Here is a 16,288-nt window from a genome sequence, read left to right as displayed (position 1 = left end):
AGTGATTTGAGTGTGACAAATACCACTGCACATAAATATCTGTCTACATTTGTCTTCTGCAGGTCTGAGAGGAATGCATTGTGCAGTACAGACTCAGGTAAATCAATCTCTTCTATGAATAGAATACAAATATCACTGGCAAATGTGCATTGACACTCAGGGTATCAACTGTTTTTCAGTTGCTGTTCAAGAAGTGTTCCATTTTCTGATAGGAACATGTTTTGGTAAAAGAAAAGGTTTCTGTTGTCAGTAGGCTGATTACAGACCACGCTTGTAAAGACCCTTTGGCAAAGCACTGAGTCTTAATATTTGGGAATCATTTTGGGCTTACCCTCCTTGACAGTGGGGTTACTAGAGGTTTGGATTTATATTTCAAAGCAGTCAGATCAGGATTTCAGTGTCTGAAAGGTAGGAAAAATGACATTGGTCCTTATTTGTATTCTGGACATGTGTCTCCAAGGGTCCTGGCATGAGCAGCAGAATGTTTGTATGGCTTGCCTTGACACTCCCGAGAGTTCCTTCAAATCTCTGTGGAACTGTATTATGTTCATTCCTGCTCTTCGCCAGACTTGGTGGAAGATGTTTTTTTTAAATAATGCAGGTATTTCTATGGGCGGATACACAGCTTACCAAGAGCATTTTAGCTGGATATTCCAGACTTTAAGAAAACGCAGTTAGAAGACATGGGTTTGTTTGTTCTGTTCTGGCTCTGTGGCGGAACATGTCATGTCAGGAGGATTAGGGGGCACAATCTACAAAGGGTGCCTCTTGCTCTCTGGATGAGGATTTGCCATAGTGAGACTGAGGCTCTGAGAGCTGCAGCAGACTCTAATGTGATTATCTGTCTTAATTAAAATGTTATTTTTCCTTTCATTTGAAAACTGAACCACAGAGAGTAGAAAATAGAGATTGTTGTCAGCGTCACAAAGTGTGCCTCCTAAATATAATTGTGTATAGGCAATTCACCGTCAGTATGGAGCCCTTCTCCAACTATATGTGGCTTTATCATAATATATATGCACTATGCAGTTTGCCACTTGGGTTATTTGTAGAGCGGAATACTGTATACTGTAACGATGGATTTAAGATCACTGTGTTCATACTTGCTATGAAATGGAAGTGAGATGGATTCTAATTGGAGTTTAGCTTGAAATTCAAGACACCATACTATAAAATAGGCAAACAACATCTACTAGTAAACATTCTGTTGATATGCAGGGGGACAGAACTCGGCAGTTCATCTGAACCAGGCTAATACCTACTTTGAACATAACTTTATGTTGTTGTCTAGTTTGGTTGTAAAATCACTATGAATGATATTTTTGTACTGTAGTTTTCTACTCATATAGTCCATCCATAGGTGGTCCTCAACATTACCAAAACTACCGTACATTGCCATGCTATATTTGATCTGATGAGTGCCATACCTTACTCTGTGCACTTACAGTCACAACTGAAGAGCTGATTGAATGTGTGAAGAGCAAGGACCACCAAAGGGTAAGGTCACAGCAATAACTGATTAATAACACTATTGAAAAAAACTCCTCAGGGTACTTTGAAACACATGCTAGTTTAAGTATTTATGTATGCATATTTATGCAACTCCATTGTTTTATTAGATACCAGTCTTTTCGTCACTTGCATTTTGTCAATACTAACCATCCATACTCTTATTTTGGTGCTTTTGTTGGAGCTTCCAACACATTCATTTGATTTGCACATTTGACCTCGTACAAAACAGCTTACTGTAGTGACATGTACTGGTGCTATTAATGAGCCATACTGATCTCATATTTTTCATCTGTGCTACTCTATACTTGTGTACTTACATGGTGTGACTTCATGATATGTTTCGAAAAGCTTTTAGTTTCATCCAAGTCTTGACTCTCAATGACCTAGTGACAAGTTTAGCCATGTCTTGCCTCATAATACTCAGCTTAACACAACAAATGATATGTGCTCTCAACCACTTTTACAACCTATACATCTTATGACAACATCAATGTCATATATTTGACAGCTCAAAGACCTCCATAAGATGGGCGCAAACCTAACAGTGCAAGATTCACATGGCTGCACTCTACTTCACCATGCAGTGGATGTGGGGAGCAAAGAGATAGTCCGCTACATTATTGACAATGGTAAGACAACTTCTACAGATAGCCATTGTACTAATATGACAGATAATGGAATTATCTCGCTTTTCTTAGCAAACCTCAGAATGAAGTTAATGTTATCATGTTTAGGATACTACAAATCATGTACAATTAGTTTTCACATAGTAGGTACAGTATGCTGCCATTAGCACATAACATTCTGTTATGCTTTATGTATTTTGATTTTTTTTTTTTTTGTTGTTTTAAGGAAAAGGCACTTGTGTCTTGTGCTGTTTCTGGAAGTCAAAGCACAGAGCTACAGATAGGGAGAGCAGAGAAGGAGACATTTATTCAGATATCTTATCTGCAATCTCTCTGTACAGAAGAGAGAATAAGCCTCACATGCTCTGTTTATGTGTTCTGTGAATTATGCCACTGTGTGTCAGAAGCACTTGGGCATTGCTGATGCCAGTGGTTGAGGAGGCAGAAGTGCTCTTGGTCAGAAATCACTCCTACGCAGGCTTTTTATGGCACTGTATAAAAAACCATGAATAACCTTGGGCCTGTTCCGTTTTTACTCACAAGCATCAATCTGTTTTTGGCTTTTATTTCACCCATGTTCTTTTTCTCAACAGCACCCGCCGATATATTGGATGTAACAGAAAGAGAAAAGTAGGTGTCATAGTAAAGTAGAACATGACTACAAGTAAAACATATCAATCCATTCAGTGACAACCTGTATTATCCCCAAAGCTTTTATTTTTTTCTTGTTGTTATTATTATTATTATTTTGTACTTTAATTACCTCAAAGATTAGTTTATGGAAAATTGCCGTAAGTGCTCACCTCTCACAACACTGGACGTCATTTTGTCTGACAGTGGGGAGACCGTCTTGCACAAAGCTGCGTCATTGTGTCACAGAACCATCTGTCACTACCTGGTGGAGGCAGGCGCCTCCTTAATGAAGACAGACTTGCAAGTGAGTCAAATCTCCCTTTTCCTTGGTTATCCTCTATGCTAGAGAGGCCTCAGTGCTGATGTGCACCATGCACCTTCTTAGAAAAGGATTCGATCACTTTAAGAAGCCTTGTGCAGGGAAAATATTTGCACATTTGGGAAACTCGCTGTAATCCTAAGCTTCATTTCCATATGAACTTTTAATAGCTGGGACAACTGCTGCCAAGATGTGCTTTTTTCCCCACATGAAAGTCTAGCAGAGACCCATTATCCCTTATCACGCTTTCTATCCATCTCCATTTCCCGTTATCTCTCCCCATTTCCTCTCCTCCACTACTCCTGTAAAGGCTAAATCTGCACCATGTAAATGAAAGCACTCAACACTGCACTGCCCATAAAGACGTCTGGTGTAATGGCTATACTCCCCTGCCGAGTCACCAACTCTCTGTCTTGCAAGGAGAAGGAGCATAAGTCTTCAGTTAAAGGTCATATGAATATTCGGTCAGCTCTGTACTAGGCATGTAGGCTCCTTGCCATTCTGATTAGTTATCCTAGAGGTAGAATACAGTCAGTACTTAGTCGTCAGCAGCAGCATCTTCACCACCTCCAAACTGTGGGTTAAATGGAGATTCCTGTTCTCTCATTGATGCTCAAAGGGTTTGTCATGAGATACCATGTACCTAATTGGTCACTGTGGTGTAGAATGTGCCTTAATAACCCTGCTCTGAACCCCTTTTCCCATGGCATTTGTTTTTCTTTTCCTCTATTCCTGCAACCAGTCATATACCCTTATTGATCTGGCATTCTGTTACTGGCCATCGAAGAAACAAGATTTTAGTGGTAGATATTAGCCACCGGAGAGATATGCCATCCAGTAGGTTTTCATGTTAGCCTGATAGACCAACATAATTCACCCTTAATAAACAGGCCCACTCCCACTCTATCTGTGTCACTCAATATTATGATATTATGAGTTTTTCCTCCATCAATCTGTCTTTTTTCATTAAGGTACATTTATTCATTTTTGTTGTAAAAACAAAAATGTTTGCAGACTTAAAAAAAAACCAATGTAATCCCAGAGATTCCCAGTTTCTCTGTTGCAGGCCTTTTATTTACTTTTCTCAATACATGTATAGAAACCACCTGAAACAAAACCCCCAAATGCATAGAATGCACAGAAATATTGTGAATCACAGCTGTTTCCTTGACTTTGCAGAATTGCATGATCATGGTGGGCCTAGACTAGTGGTGTCTGGTTACATCTATTTATTCCAACATTTACCACATTCATGTACACCGGAATTTAGATGGAGTTTAGCTTTTGTGTCACACAAGGGTGTAAACAACATGACACAAAAGCCAAAAACAGCATTAATATTTATTAACATTTAAGCGCTTGTTATGCAAGTTCCATTTAAGAATAAGAAAGAGAAGAGTCCTTTCCTAGTCTTTGTGAAGCATTGATTACTGCAACCTTGGATGCAACCAAATGGATGAGCAGAGATCCACTGCGTGTTCCCAGTGATGTTTTAAACCCTTGGTGATGAGCAGAGATCAATTGCATGTTCCCAGTGGTGTTTGAAACCCTTGGTGATGAGCAGAGATCCACTGCCTGTTCTCAGTGGTGTTTTAAACCCTTGGTGATGAGCAGAGATCCACTGCGTGTTCCCAGTGGTGTTTTAAGCCCTTGATGATGAGCAGTGTGTAACAGTGTGTAAGTGTGGGGGATTCCACTTTTGTATGAGTGATTCTACATGAATAACACACCATGCCATTGTTACACAAATTACTTTGGAATCATGTACGCACGTACCTCCAAATTCTCAGCTGTGCAGTTGCCCAGCAGTCGCATAATCAGATATCGGATTTATATCTGATTTAGTACTACATATGGATGAGGGACAGATCGGATTTGAAGATATCCCATTCCATGCAATTTTGGCTTGTTTAGACTGGCGTGACGCATATCCGCCAAGGTGCCACTTGTAAACATAGCCTTAGTGTTAAAAGACATCACATCTAGATGTCCTCAAATTTAGTTTTACTTCTTTTTTGAGTATCTGTGTACTGTCCATTAAAAAAGATGAAATAACGCAGCCTAATTCCAAATAGTAGAATAGCAGAATTGGGAGCAAGGAACAGACACTGCCACATATTCATAAATCTGCTGGTACCTCCTACTCCAGATTTTTCAGAACAACAAATGGAAAAAGAAATGGTAACTTAAATGTAAACTACACACCAGCACATGGTGTTTAGGATGGATTGCACTCATGACAGGATAATGTGTGCACCTTTAGCTGGTGCCTTTAATATAGCAAGTGCACAGCGGTCTTATTGTTATTATTATTGCTGTTGTTTACATTTCAATTTCTTATTTGACAGCCATGATTTGTTATTACTGATCCGTTTATAATAATCTCATCATCTCCCTCCAGCTCTTACTTCTCTTTGACTTGATACCATTCTTTCCTCTCCACAGGGTGAAACACCAAAGCACCGTGCAGAGAAGGCCAAGGATGCAGAGCTGGCAGCCTATCTGGAGAACCGTCAGCACTACCAGATGATCCAGCGAGAGGATCAAGAGACTGCAGTGTGATGGAGAACCTGGCCTTGACTCACTTACAAGCCTCCTTTACTTGTGCCAAACCAATGCCAACCAAATATATGGAAGCCCATGGAATTTTTAAGTGGGAATGCATTTCAACGCCTTCATCTGTAAAAAGGCGAGAGCAGCCTGAGAGTGTGGCTAATGGGTGTTCTTCTAACATAAGCAATGTACGTGCAAGATTAGCAGATCCTCTATTTATTTATTGCACTGCCAAAAAGCATAGTGTTTTGTTGTGTGTGCATATGTATTTTGTATCCGTGTGCCCATGCACATGTGTGCGTGAGGGTGTGTGCGTATGTGTGTGATGTTAGGGGAAAGAGTGCATTTTTTAGACTTTAAAGTTTATGTTGTGCTGCAATATTGAATGTTAGATGAGTTAAAAGAAAGCTTGGGGATAACATGGGTTTTGAGCTGGGTCAGCTGAAGAAAATGGAAAATGTAAGAGTATTTGAATTAAAAATTGACTTTTTAGTTCCTGTGATTCCTGAAACTCTCGATCTCTAACATGAATGGGGGCGATTGAAATGTACTGAAGAGATCAGTTGTGGATTTCAGAAGATAAATGTTAGGGTTTTCATTGCTATTGACTCTCAGTAAGGCGTTGTGATAACATTGTTCGAGTCAGTGGTTTCAAATGTTTATTAGTTAATTACTGCTGTTATGCTTACAGTCGTGTCACTTTCACTTCTCTCTACTATCCAGATATAATTCCCCATTAGATAGGAGGGGAGAACACTGAAGTTCCCTTCCCTGTAGTTCCTCCAATCAACTGGTCTATGGAATATGTCAGTGTAAAGCTCTGATTTTTTTTTTGCTACTTTGTTTCGCTTCAGATGTTTTTGTTTTGAATAACAACCTAGTAAATGGTACTGTAAGCGTATCTTAGTAGCGCTCTGTCAAAGCAGTTTTGCACTGTAGGTTCAATTGCCTTGAATATATTTTCTCTCTATGGCTGATTATTGGAATTTCTACTCGATGTACTAAAGTAATGGTTTATTTCATATGACATTTACGGTCAATAGATGTTTGTATATTTTTTAGCAATGAATTTCTGTGTTGTCATGTTTGTATCATAAAAGCTGTAAATTTGATATATATTTTTTTTTTCTCAAAGTACAGAGCTCTTTCATCTCTGTTACACCTACTTTTGTGTACTCCTTTAAAGACTTCATAGCAGAATATTAGCCTTTGCTGTAAAATTAAACATGAAAGGACATTATTATTATTATTATTATTATTAGTCTTTGTGGATACTATTTATTTTCTACTACCATTAAACTTGCAACATCTGCTTTTAAACAAGACATACATTAGGTCTATTAATTATTACAAATTTCATACATAATGATGTACCGGTGCATACATAATTATGTAGTGTAGTTGTAGTCTTTAGTCACAGACATATTTCTATTGTATTCACTTTATTCAGCGTTTTCTCTTTATCTGAACCTCTGTCACTACCTAAAACGGACCTGAATTCTTTTTCCTTCTCTATCAGTTTCCAGCGGTCTTATTGTGTGGCTCTCTGGTCCACCAATCCAAAATAGCCTGCTTCATGTAACCACATCACTCTCACAGCATCCTGCACAAACTGACAGGGTAGTTACCCCAAGTGTTTCACTTCCACATAGGAAAGACAAATGGCTTAGCAGTAGCTGAACCAGACCTGAGGATCTCTGATTGTAGCACGGCACACAATGTCATGTGCAAGCCAGCATTTCTCCCCTTGATACAGAAGGTATCGGTAAACTAAAGCAATCCAAGGCAGCAGTAAAGAATGAGGGTTATGGCTGGTACAGTTACTTTTCATTTGCTAGAGGAATTGGCTGACTAACTCTCCATGGTATCAAAAATATGATCTTATAGTTAGAAGAGTGATACAATTAAAATGGAATCTTTTCCCCCCCAACACACACAGTGGTTACTACTGTTGCATATTTTGTGGCATTTTTTAAATAGGTTTCAGTAATTGTATTTCATTTGTAATAATTATGCTTGGCAGGTCCACTGTACATTTAGAAAATAACACTACTGTCACAATGAAACATTGCTCTTTCAGAAATTAATATAGCTAATACAATGATTGTTTTCATTTTGTAGTCTTTTATTGAATGATCTCTGCACCCTTCCATTATTGCTTCAGTTCTAAATGAGCTCATGCGTCACATGTGGTAGCAGAGTTGTAATGATAATGTCCCTATTTCAGCACCAGTGTTGAACCTTGTTTTGAAGCGGATTCCTTTTTAGCAAACTATGCTATTTTTTCATCCTCAAATGTTTGATGAGGTGTATTTTTTTTTTTTTTTTTTTTCATTTCCAAACCTTTTTTCTCTTATCATTTGTGCATCAGGTTAGAGGTAGATCTACTGACCTTGTAAAAATATCAGAAAACCAAATATAATGCACATTTTGCACATGACAGTTTTTTGTGTCCTGCACTGTTTGAAAATTCCACAGGCCGTTTACAAACAGAATCCTTCAGTATGAAGCCTTAGCTACAATGGCATGTATATTTTTATTATGAAAACATATTGTACAGTTGAACCATCGTATGTACACAGTATGGCGTATGAACCATCCGACACAAAAATAGGAACTCAAACAATTCACAGTTGCTACTTGATATCTGTGGTAGTGTTTCGTGGGTGATCAATACAGTTTGTTGTTGACATAACAACAGACTGTGAAAAGATGTGTACGTTTTAGATATTGACATTACAGTGATGTTAGCCTCTACATGGACTCAATGTACAGACTGTGACATACCATCAGTGAAGGATGACTTTGCAGCCACAAATGAATGCAGTGCAACAAAAGAGTCTTGATTTACATGTATCTGTATGTTGCCATTTTCAAATTTAAAGATACTTTTCAAATTAATCAATTTTTTGCATGCAGTACTGGCCCCGTTGAGGAGCTACAGATGGAGGTGTCTTCATTACCTGTTTTTAATGCTGATGTCTAGGTTCATTTATCAGAGTATAATGTATAAGACTTTCCTCAGTCGAGTAGATGCGTTTTACTTGATATACAGTAGCTACTAGCTACATTCCCCTCTATAGTCCTTGGAAGGGCATACAATAAGGGATCAGTAAAACACCTCCCATTTTTAAATACACTTTGTTACAAGGTACTCTAAAAACATAGAACCTCAATTATGTATTTGAACATTATTTATCAACAGGCAAATAGTATGTGGAATCTTTCTAAATGCCAACTTTCATTCTTTACAGAAGTGTAAGTTTGATACATTTGTTTATCTATCGATCTACTTATTAATTTGGTTAGTTAGTGTCATTAGTAATAAGCGACACGTTGAGGTGCTTTACTACGGTGGCCCTGAGCATCAAAACACAACAACATTTCACAAAACATGTTGAAAGCATATATCGATAATGCCCTCTGTTAACATATTCCCTCATGATTTCAATGTCCTCATCCATCCTTGCAAACTGTTTACATTTTGTGCAAGGACACAGAGTAGAAACAGGAAATAACATTGAACTGTCACCAGGCACTTTGGACTTGTCGCCAGGGACAGCCCACAGGAGATGTAGTATGGATGGAAAAGGCAAGGAGAGATCAGAGGGAGAAAAAGTCCAGTATACATCATGCACAGATGCACAGAGGTATTTATACATAATATATATGTGAAAGCAGTCTTAAATTCAGTAAGCAGGCAAACAAATAATATTCAGTAAAACAGGATTGTGAAAGTTATGATGTACCTGCAAGTTAACATACTTTGCCACGGGTAATGAGTAGAATTTCAAATGTGCGCACGGATCATGTACACCTATGTTTACCAAAGTATAAATAAAAATGGTTCATTTGAATGAATAGTAACATTGTTATTATATCAAGCGTATCCAATGATTTTTGATAGTATTTGAATGTTAATGAACCATATTCTGTCATGATGACCTCATTTAGTTACGTTTACTTGATTCGTTTGAAAGGTTTATGCGAGTTGCTGTGCAATTCAGGGAAAAAAAACATTGATTATTCTAAAACAAACAAGGACAACATGACCATCACAGTGCAATATGCAACTTTGATCCTCAGAATCCTTTTATTTTGTGGTTGACACCATGACCATACCTTGTATTTATGCTTGTTCAGTTATCGGTTTGCAACTATAATAAATACATTTCAAACACAAACCCCTGTTTTTTTCATTAACAACATAATACAGAAAATGAAAATAAACAAATATATATATCTATATACTTTATGTTTAATATCTACTACTGTATATTGTACATTTATTTTGTAAATAATTCCACTTCTCAGAATGTTTGCATGCTGTTGATAAACACATCTAAATGTATACAATTCAACTTTTCTAACCATAAGGTGAAAAGGTGAAAAAGTTGAGTGTATTGAGTATAGGGAGTGTAGGGAGAATAGCTAGGATGGTAAATGGAATGTGACACAAGGCCTTGTTGGAATCAATTAAAAAAGACTAAGAGGGAATGAGAGAAGGATGTACTGTCCTATTCTGTCAGCTCTATGTGCACTGATGACAGACTGTGACCACACAGCACCTAGAGGTAGTCTTTCTTTTTTACTACAATCCTGAAATGTCGCCTTTAGTGCATTCACACAGTCCCACACAGCAGAACTGCTACCTTAAATGATACTCAACCCAAAATAACTTTTAAAACCAGAAACAGATATATTGGTGGAACAATTACTACTTTTGTGTTTTTCTTAATGGGAGTGAAACCTGTAGCTACTAATCGTGTTTTGGTTAACTGAGAATGAACCCAATATGCATAGGGAGCAAGTTGTCTTCAATGGAGCCCACCATGTTGCCCTGCCATGTGTCTACTGTAACCCAGAACTGACAATACTGGCAGCCTTTTCACATTGAAGAAGCAACTTGAATTTGGTGCTGCTAGTTGAAAGAAAAAGAATCAGATGTTGCTGGCTAACCATTTTGTGTTGTGAGAAGTTTGAGAATCTAAATTTTGACAAATGGAGGATCATACTTACTTAGCTTAAGAAAAAGCAAGGAAGCGTGAATCCTAATTGTCAAGCAAAAACATGAAGGAAAACGGAATTCAGACAGGCGATGGCAGAAAACAAGGATAAACACTGGTGTGGCCTTTCGCAGATGGATATTGCTGATGAGGGACAAATGTTTTCAGACAGGTAATATAGCCCACCACTCTAAACGCAATTTGTTGTTTGGGAGCTTTAGCTAGAACATGGCCATGGGCACAGTTACCAACACAAGTAACAATTTTTCCTGGGTCAATGTTGAAAAATCTAATTGCTACCAGGTTTGAGTTTTACATTTATGCACCAAAACTAGAATTTTTCTTTGTTATTTGGACCCCAAAGACCCAGTGACATTACAAAGATCAGCCCACAGCTGCTGAAAATTATTGCCAATAAAAGTGTAACATTAAACACTTTGGAGCTAATGTCAGCCAACAACAGACATAAATTAATGCATATAATTTATCAATATCTATGTAAAGTAACCTCATCACTTTTTGGCCACTCGATGCAGTCATACACAATTACATCATATTGGAAGTAGCTCCTGTAAGGGAATGTAGCACCCCTTTACTACATGACCCCTTGTGATGCCACACATCCCTCTTCCCAGGCCTGACGTCCTTGCCAGGGTGAATGAGGACCAGAGGGTATCATGGCGGGACAGGGCATCTGCGTTTCCATGGCGCTGTCCTAGCCTGTGAACGACAGAGAAATGAAAAGCCTGGAGGCTTAAGAACCACCTAGTTACCCTGCTGTTTGTCTCTTTGATTTTAGCCATCCATTGTAAAGGAGAATGATCTGTCACTAAAGTGAACCTCCTTCCAAGCAGGTAGTATTTGAGTGTTTCCAGGGCCCATTTTATGGCTAGGCACTCTTTCTCCACCATGGCATAGTTCTCTCTAGGCAACAACTTCCGACTCAAATAAACTGGGTGTTCCTCATCCTCAGAAGGTAGGAGAGCAGCTGGTCCCAATTTCTTCCGTCTTTGTCTATGGCCTTCCTCAGCATGGCTTTGAGAGTCTTGTTAAACCTCTCCACTAACCCATCCATCTGGGGGTGGTACGCCAAGGTTATCACCTGTTTCACTTGCAAAAGAGCACACAACTCTTTGGTGACCATGGACATAATGGGCTCTTTTTGTCGGTAAGAATGTCTTTTGGAATCCCTACGCGGCTGCTGAAGAGGAACAGTTCTTTTGCTATTTGTTTAGCATTTGTCTTTCTTAAGGGGGATGGCTTCCGGATACCGGGTGGCATCGTCTACTATGACCAAGATGTACTGGTGTCCTCAAACACTCTTGGGGAGTGGACCCACAATATCCATCCCGTCCCTTTTAAATGGGGTTTCTATGATAGTCTCGTGGCAGCCTTTGCACCAGATAGAAGATGGCACATATTGGACGAGAGAGTGGGATTGGGAGTGCACACACCTTTCTCACTATAATCAACTTGGGTGCAGGTCATCCTGCAACACTAGATGACTTTCCATACATCTGACTTTCCATTCATTTGTCAAAGCCCTGTGGCGATGGGGGAGTGGTGACGGGGACAGATGGAGGATGCTGCTGAGAGTCCCTAGCCACAATCCTGCACTCAGGCGGCCCATGTGTGATGGTCATTTGCCATAGACCGGGGTAGTTGTCTTTAGGGACAACGATGTTCTCCCCACATGGGGAAAGGTACTGAAAAGGGACCCTAAAAACCACCTACTCCACATGAACCGCACCTGGCTGGGCATTCACACTCTGCGGTCGAAAAACTACTCAGAAGCACATCATAAACTTTGCATCATGGAATGTCCGGACCCTTCTGGATAACGATTCTAGGCCAGAATGACGAACGGCCCTCGTAGCAAAGATGCTTGACAAGTATAACATCGATATAGCAGCTCTCAGCGAAACCAGACTCTCTGGAAAATCAAATCTGGCTGAAGTCGGTGCAGAATACACATTCTATTAAATAGGTAAGCCCAGGATTGGAGGTGTTGGGTTTGCTATCCGTACATCAATTGCTCGAAGCCTAGACACGCCCCTAAAAGTCATCAGCTCGAGACTGATTAGTATCCGTATAAATCTCTCAGTGGGCCGTCCTGCAACTATACTCAGCACCTACGCTCCTACTATGACCCACACTGACGAGGTGAAAGAAGCCTTCTACGAGGATCTGTAAAGGGCAATCAAAGAAACACCTTGGAACGACAAACTTATCATTCTTGCCGATTTTAATACCCGTGTTGGATGTGAGGCGAACGTTTGGAAAACGTGATAGTCTTTCTTATTCCATGTTTACCTAACGCTAATGGCCTTCTCCTCTTAGAGAAATGCAGCACACACAACCTGGTCATTACCAATACCATCTTCCAACAAGCAATGGCACATACTTGACTACGTCATTGTTAGACAGAGGGATGTCTGTGAAGTCAAGCTGACAAGGGCAATGTGGGGGGCTGAGGGCTCGACTGATCACAGGATGGTCAGGAGCAAAATGTATCTTAGTGTAACTTCAAAGATACAGAACACCAGAGTGACACCACCACGTAAACTCAACACTTCAGGTATCAAGGAAATGTCCATTCTTCAGACAACTTAACTGTGGAAAGAGATCAGTTGGCAGGCCGAGGTTGAGATGCAAGGACACACTCAAACACAACCTGAAGAAATGTAGAATCAACCCTGATACCTGGAAAAGCACTGCCCAAGTCCGTGCAGCGTGGCGCAGCATAGGCCACTCCTCTCGAGCTGCTGTAGCTTCAAATGCATAAAGGTAAGCTTCTACATTGTCTGTCACTCACAGTTTAGAGATAAAATCAGCTGCCTAGGGTTTCGACCTTGATAACTGTTGATAACTCTTTCAGTTGATTGGCCTTTATTTGCTGTTGCGACTAGGCTGCACTGGTTTCTTGCTGTGCCCTGTGGCTCTCCAACAGCACCTGAACCAGTTGCTCCATTTGGGTTTGGTGGTTCTTTGTGTAAAGTCCTGAAACAAGTCGAGTCGAGTCTTCAAAATCTTCACTCCCAATCATCCACACTTAAGCGCCCATGCCTGCATTCTCCACCATCTGTAATGTCATGAGAGGTCACTAGGGCAGGCTAGGGTGAGGCATGCATAAGACTGACCGTAGGAGTAGAATGGTGTCAGATAGCTGACACTTGGAACGCCTTAGGGCACAATAACATACAAATGGGCTATTAGAGTGAGGTTAACAGTGGTTATCAGAACATGATACAGGGACTCCTAGGGAGGATAGAAAAAACATAACCGGGGACATGCAGACTTCTCTAAAATATCAGACTGTGTGTAAAAGAAATGGGGAAACAGTCCTTTAATACCTAGAACGACTGAGAAAAGTATTCAAGGATCACAGTGAACTGCTAGAACCAGCCCCATGGGCTGATGATGGGCCTTACACCATGCAGTTAAAAACAAATTTATGATGAATTAAACCAAAAATTAGCGGGTTTGTTAAAAAACATTTGATAACATGGGCCACTGGAGCTTTTGCTCCTGTAAAGCAACATGCTGTGAGATAACAAAGGAAAAAACTGAAAAAAATGATAAATATTCGCTTAAGGAAGAAAATGAATACGGCGAGAAAAGACAGTGCTATCAAAAGTAGCGGGGCCGGAAAAAAAAGCAGATAAAAAATGCTTTGTTTGTCCAAACAGCACAAAGCTTACGTTAATGGTGGCAAAAAAACAATAACATTTTCTTTGTGTGTGACTCTGTTGCCTGCAGAACAGTAATCAGAGAATGAGATATGCCCAGCACAGTGAGGTTGTCAGGAGAAAGAGTACAAATCTCATCTGGAGGCAGAGCCATACACAGAACCCCTTACGTTTGAAGATTCTGAAACAGGACAGATAGTTAAAATGCAGATCATTGTTTCAAAAGCATGCCCTGCAAACTTACTAGGAAGAGATGTGATGGGTGGGTTGGGCATTAAAGTTGTTCCAACAATACATGGGCTTAAGCCAATATGAATAAATGAAACAATGGTGTGCCAGAGAAGTGGTGTCCCACAATATTATTATGTATAGAATTAAGCTGTACACTGTTTAGCCCTAGGGGGGGCAGGAGCTGACTAAAGATTTGAAGAGAAATCCTTGACTAATTTGCATTGGACTAAGAAAGGATGGGTGGGGGCTGGGTGCTGTCTCAAACATTATATTTTCACAAGCCATGAGCTCAAACTCACACCAACTGGAGACAGTCATTTATTGTTGTGCATCTTATGCTGTTCTCTAGATAATGAGACCTGTAAACAAGATACCCTGGCATTGATTTTTAGCAGAAACAAGGCCACAAAGTAAGCACCTCAGCTACAGACAAAAAAATTATAATTATGTCTTTTCTGGGAATGACTAACTTTTGCAGACAGTGGATACCTAACGATTTGTTGGAAATACAGGCATTACAGAGTTTAATTTATTTCACAACCCATGTCAGCCGGAGATACAGGTATCATTAAATGAACCGAGGAGGGAAAGCAGGCATTTGAACAGATGAAACAACTGTTGGTCAGTTCTGCTGTCTTAGCACATCCATGACATGACAAAGTTTGTGCAAACTGTAGACTGTAAACAAGGGTATATTATGTTAATGACTGAAACTGAGACCAGTGGCATACTATTCTAGCCCAAGCAATGTCTGAATGCTTACAAGCAGTAGTGGCTGCAGCTTTAGCAGTGCAAGCCTCTGCTCCTATTGTATTATACAGACCATTTACACTAAAGGTTCCACATGCAGTGTCTGTATTGTTGTTACAGCACAAACATGCTTACATGTCACCAGCTAGACACTTATCTTATATACTGTTTTGCTCTCACAGCATTATGTCACTATTGAGTGATGCACAGCAATAAACCCACATGATTGTGTAGAAGAGACAGAAAAGAACTATGGCAGCCAGAGCTGATCTACGAGGCATGCCTTTTCTGGATGCAGACTTTAACCATGTTTGTTGACGGTTCAAGCAAAAAAAAAATGCCAGCAATGTTTGTTGATATGCTGTAGTCAAAGCAGAGCCACCTCCTTCATGTTGTTCTGCACAGTCCTACCAAAATCATTATACAGATATGCTGCAATATTGAGCCATGGGAAAACATGCCTCAAAAGTGGGGATGGTAGATGAAATAGATAAGGTCTTTACCTGAACATATGGTTTCATTTCCTGCAAATTTTTTTTTGTGTAAAAGATGTTTAATCATTAAGTTATGGATTTTATTGAGTTTAATCCAAACAAAGGAAAGAAGTATTGTCTAGTCATAGTAGACGTGTTTACTGGATGGGTAGAAATATTTCCAGTCAAAAAGGCAGATGTCCTTGCAGTAGCAAAGGCACTGTGTGCAGTAATTCCTACCAGAATCTGCAGTGATCATGGTCCTCATTTTGTGAATCAAACACTACTCAATGCAAACTCTTCTGCTAGCACAGCTGCCTGAGCCAGCTCATTGACATAGGCAATAAGCTGCATGAGCCAGCTCATTGACATAGGTTATAAGCATCTTGGGGACGAGTCTACTCACTGAGAGGTACTCCAACGATCAAATAAGTGCTCCCTTTCGCAAGCAAACTCTATATAGGCGTGCTTGTCCAACTTTTTGTAATGTCGGAAC

At 39.8% G+C, this 16,288-nt stretch overlaps 1 protein-coding gene across 11 annotated transcripts in view; it reads left to right on the top strand.

The window, feature by feature from the left end:
- Positions 1 to 6,968, top strand: part of dgkza (diacylglycerol kinase, zeta a) — a 123,662-nt gene extending 116,694 nt beyond the window's left edge. For all 11 annotated transcript variants that reach the window (XM_031569551.2, XM_031569553.2, XM_031569554.2 and 8 more), the window contains 6 exons: positions 63 to 97; positions 1,448 to 1,497; positions 2,021 to 2,141; positions 2,732 to 2,768; positions 2,976 to 3,075; positions 5,536 to 6,968. In XM_031569551.2, the coding sequence (XP_031425411.1) occupies positions 63 to 97; positions 1,448 to 1,497; positions 2,021 to 2,141; positions 2,732 to 2,768; positions 2,976 to 3,075; positions 5,536 to 5,652 (460 nt within the window). In that variant the 3' untranslated portion in view covers positions 5,653 to 6,968. The remainder of the gene's footprint in view (positions 1 to 62; positions 98 to 1,447; positions 1,498 to 2,020; positions 2,142 to 2,731; positions 2,769 to 2,975; positions 3,076 to 5,535) is intronic.
- Positions 6,969 to 16,288: the final 9,320 nt, after the last annotated feature.

Source organism: Clupea harengus, chromosome 6 (assembly GCF_900700415.2).
Source record: "Clupea harengus chromosome 6, Ch_v2.0.2, whole genome shotgun sequence".
NCBI classification, from domain to species: Eukaryota; Metazoa; Chordata; class Actinopteri; order Clupeiformes; family Clupeidae; genus Clupea; species Clupea harengus.
This window is presented reverse-complemented; position numbering and strand designations above follow the sequence as displayed.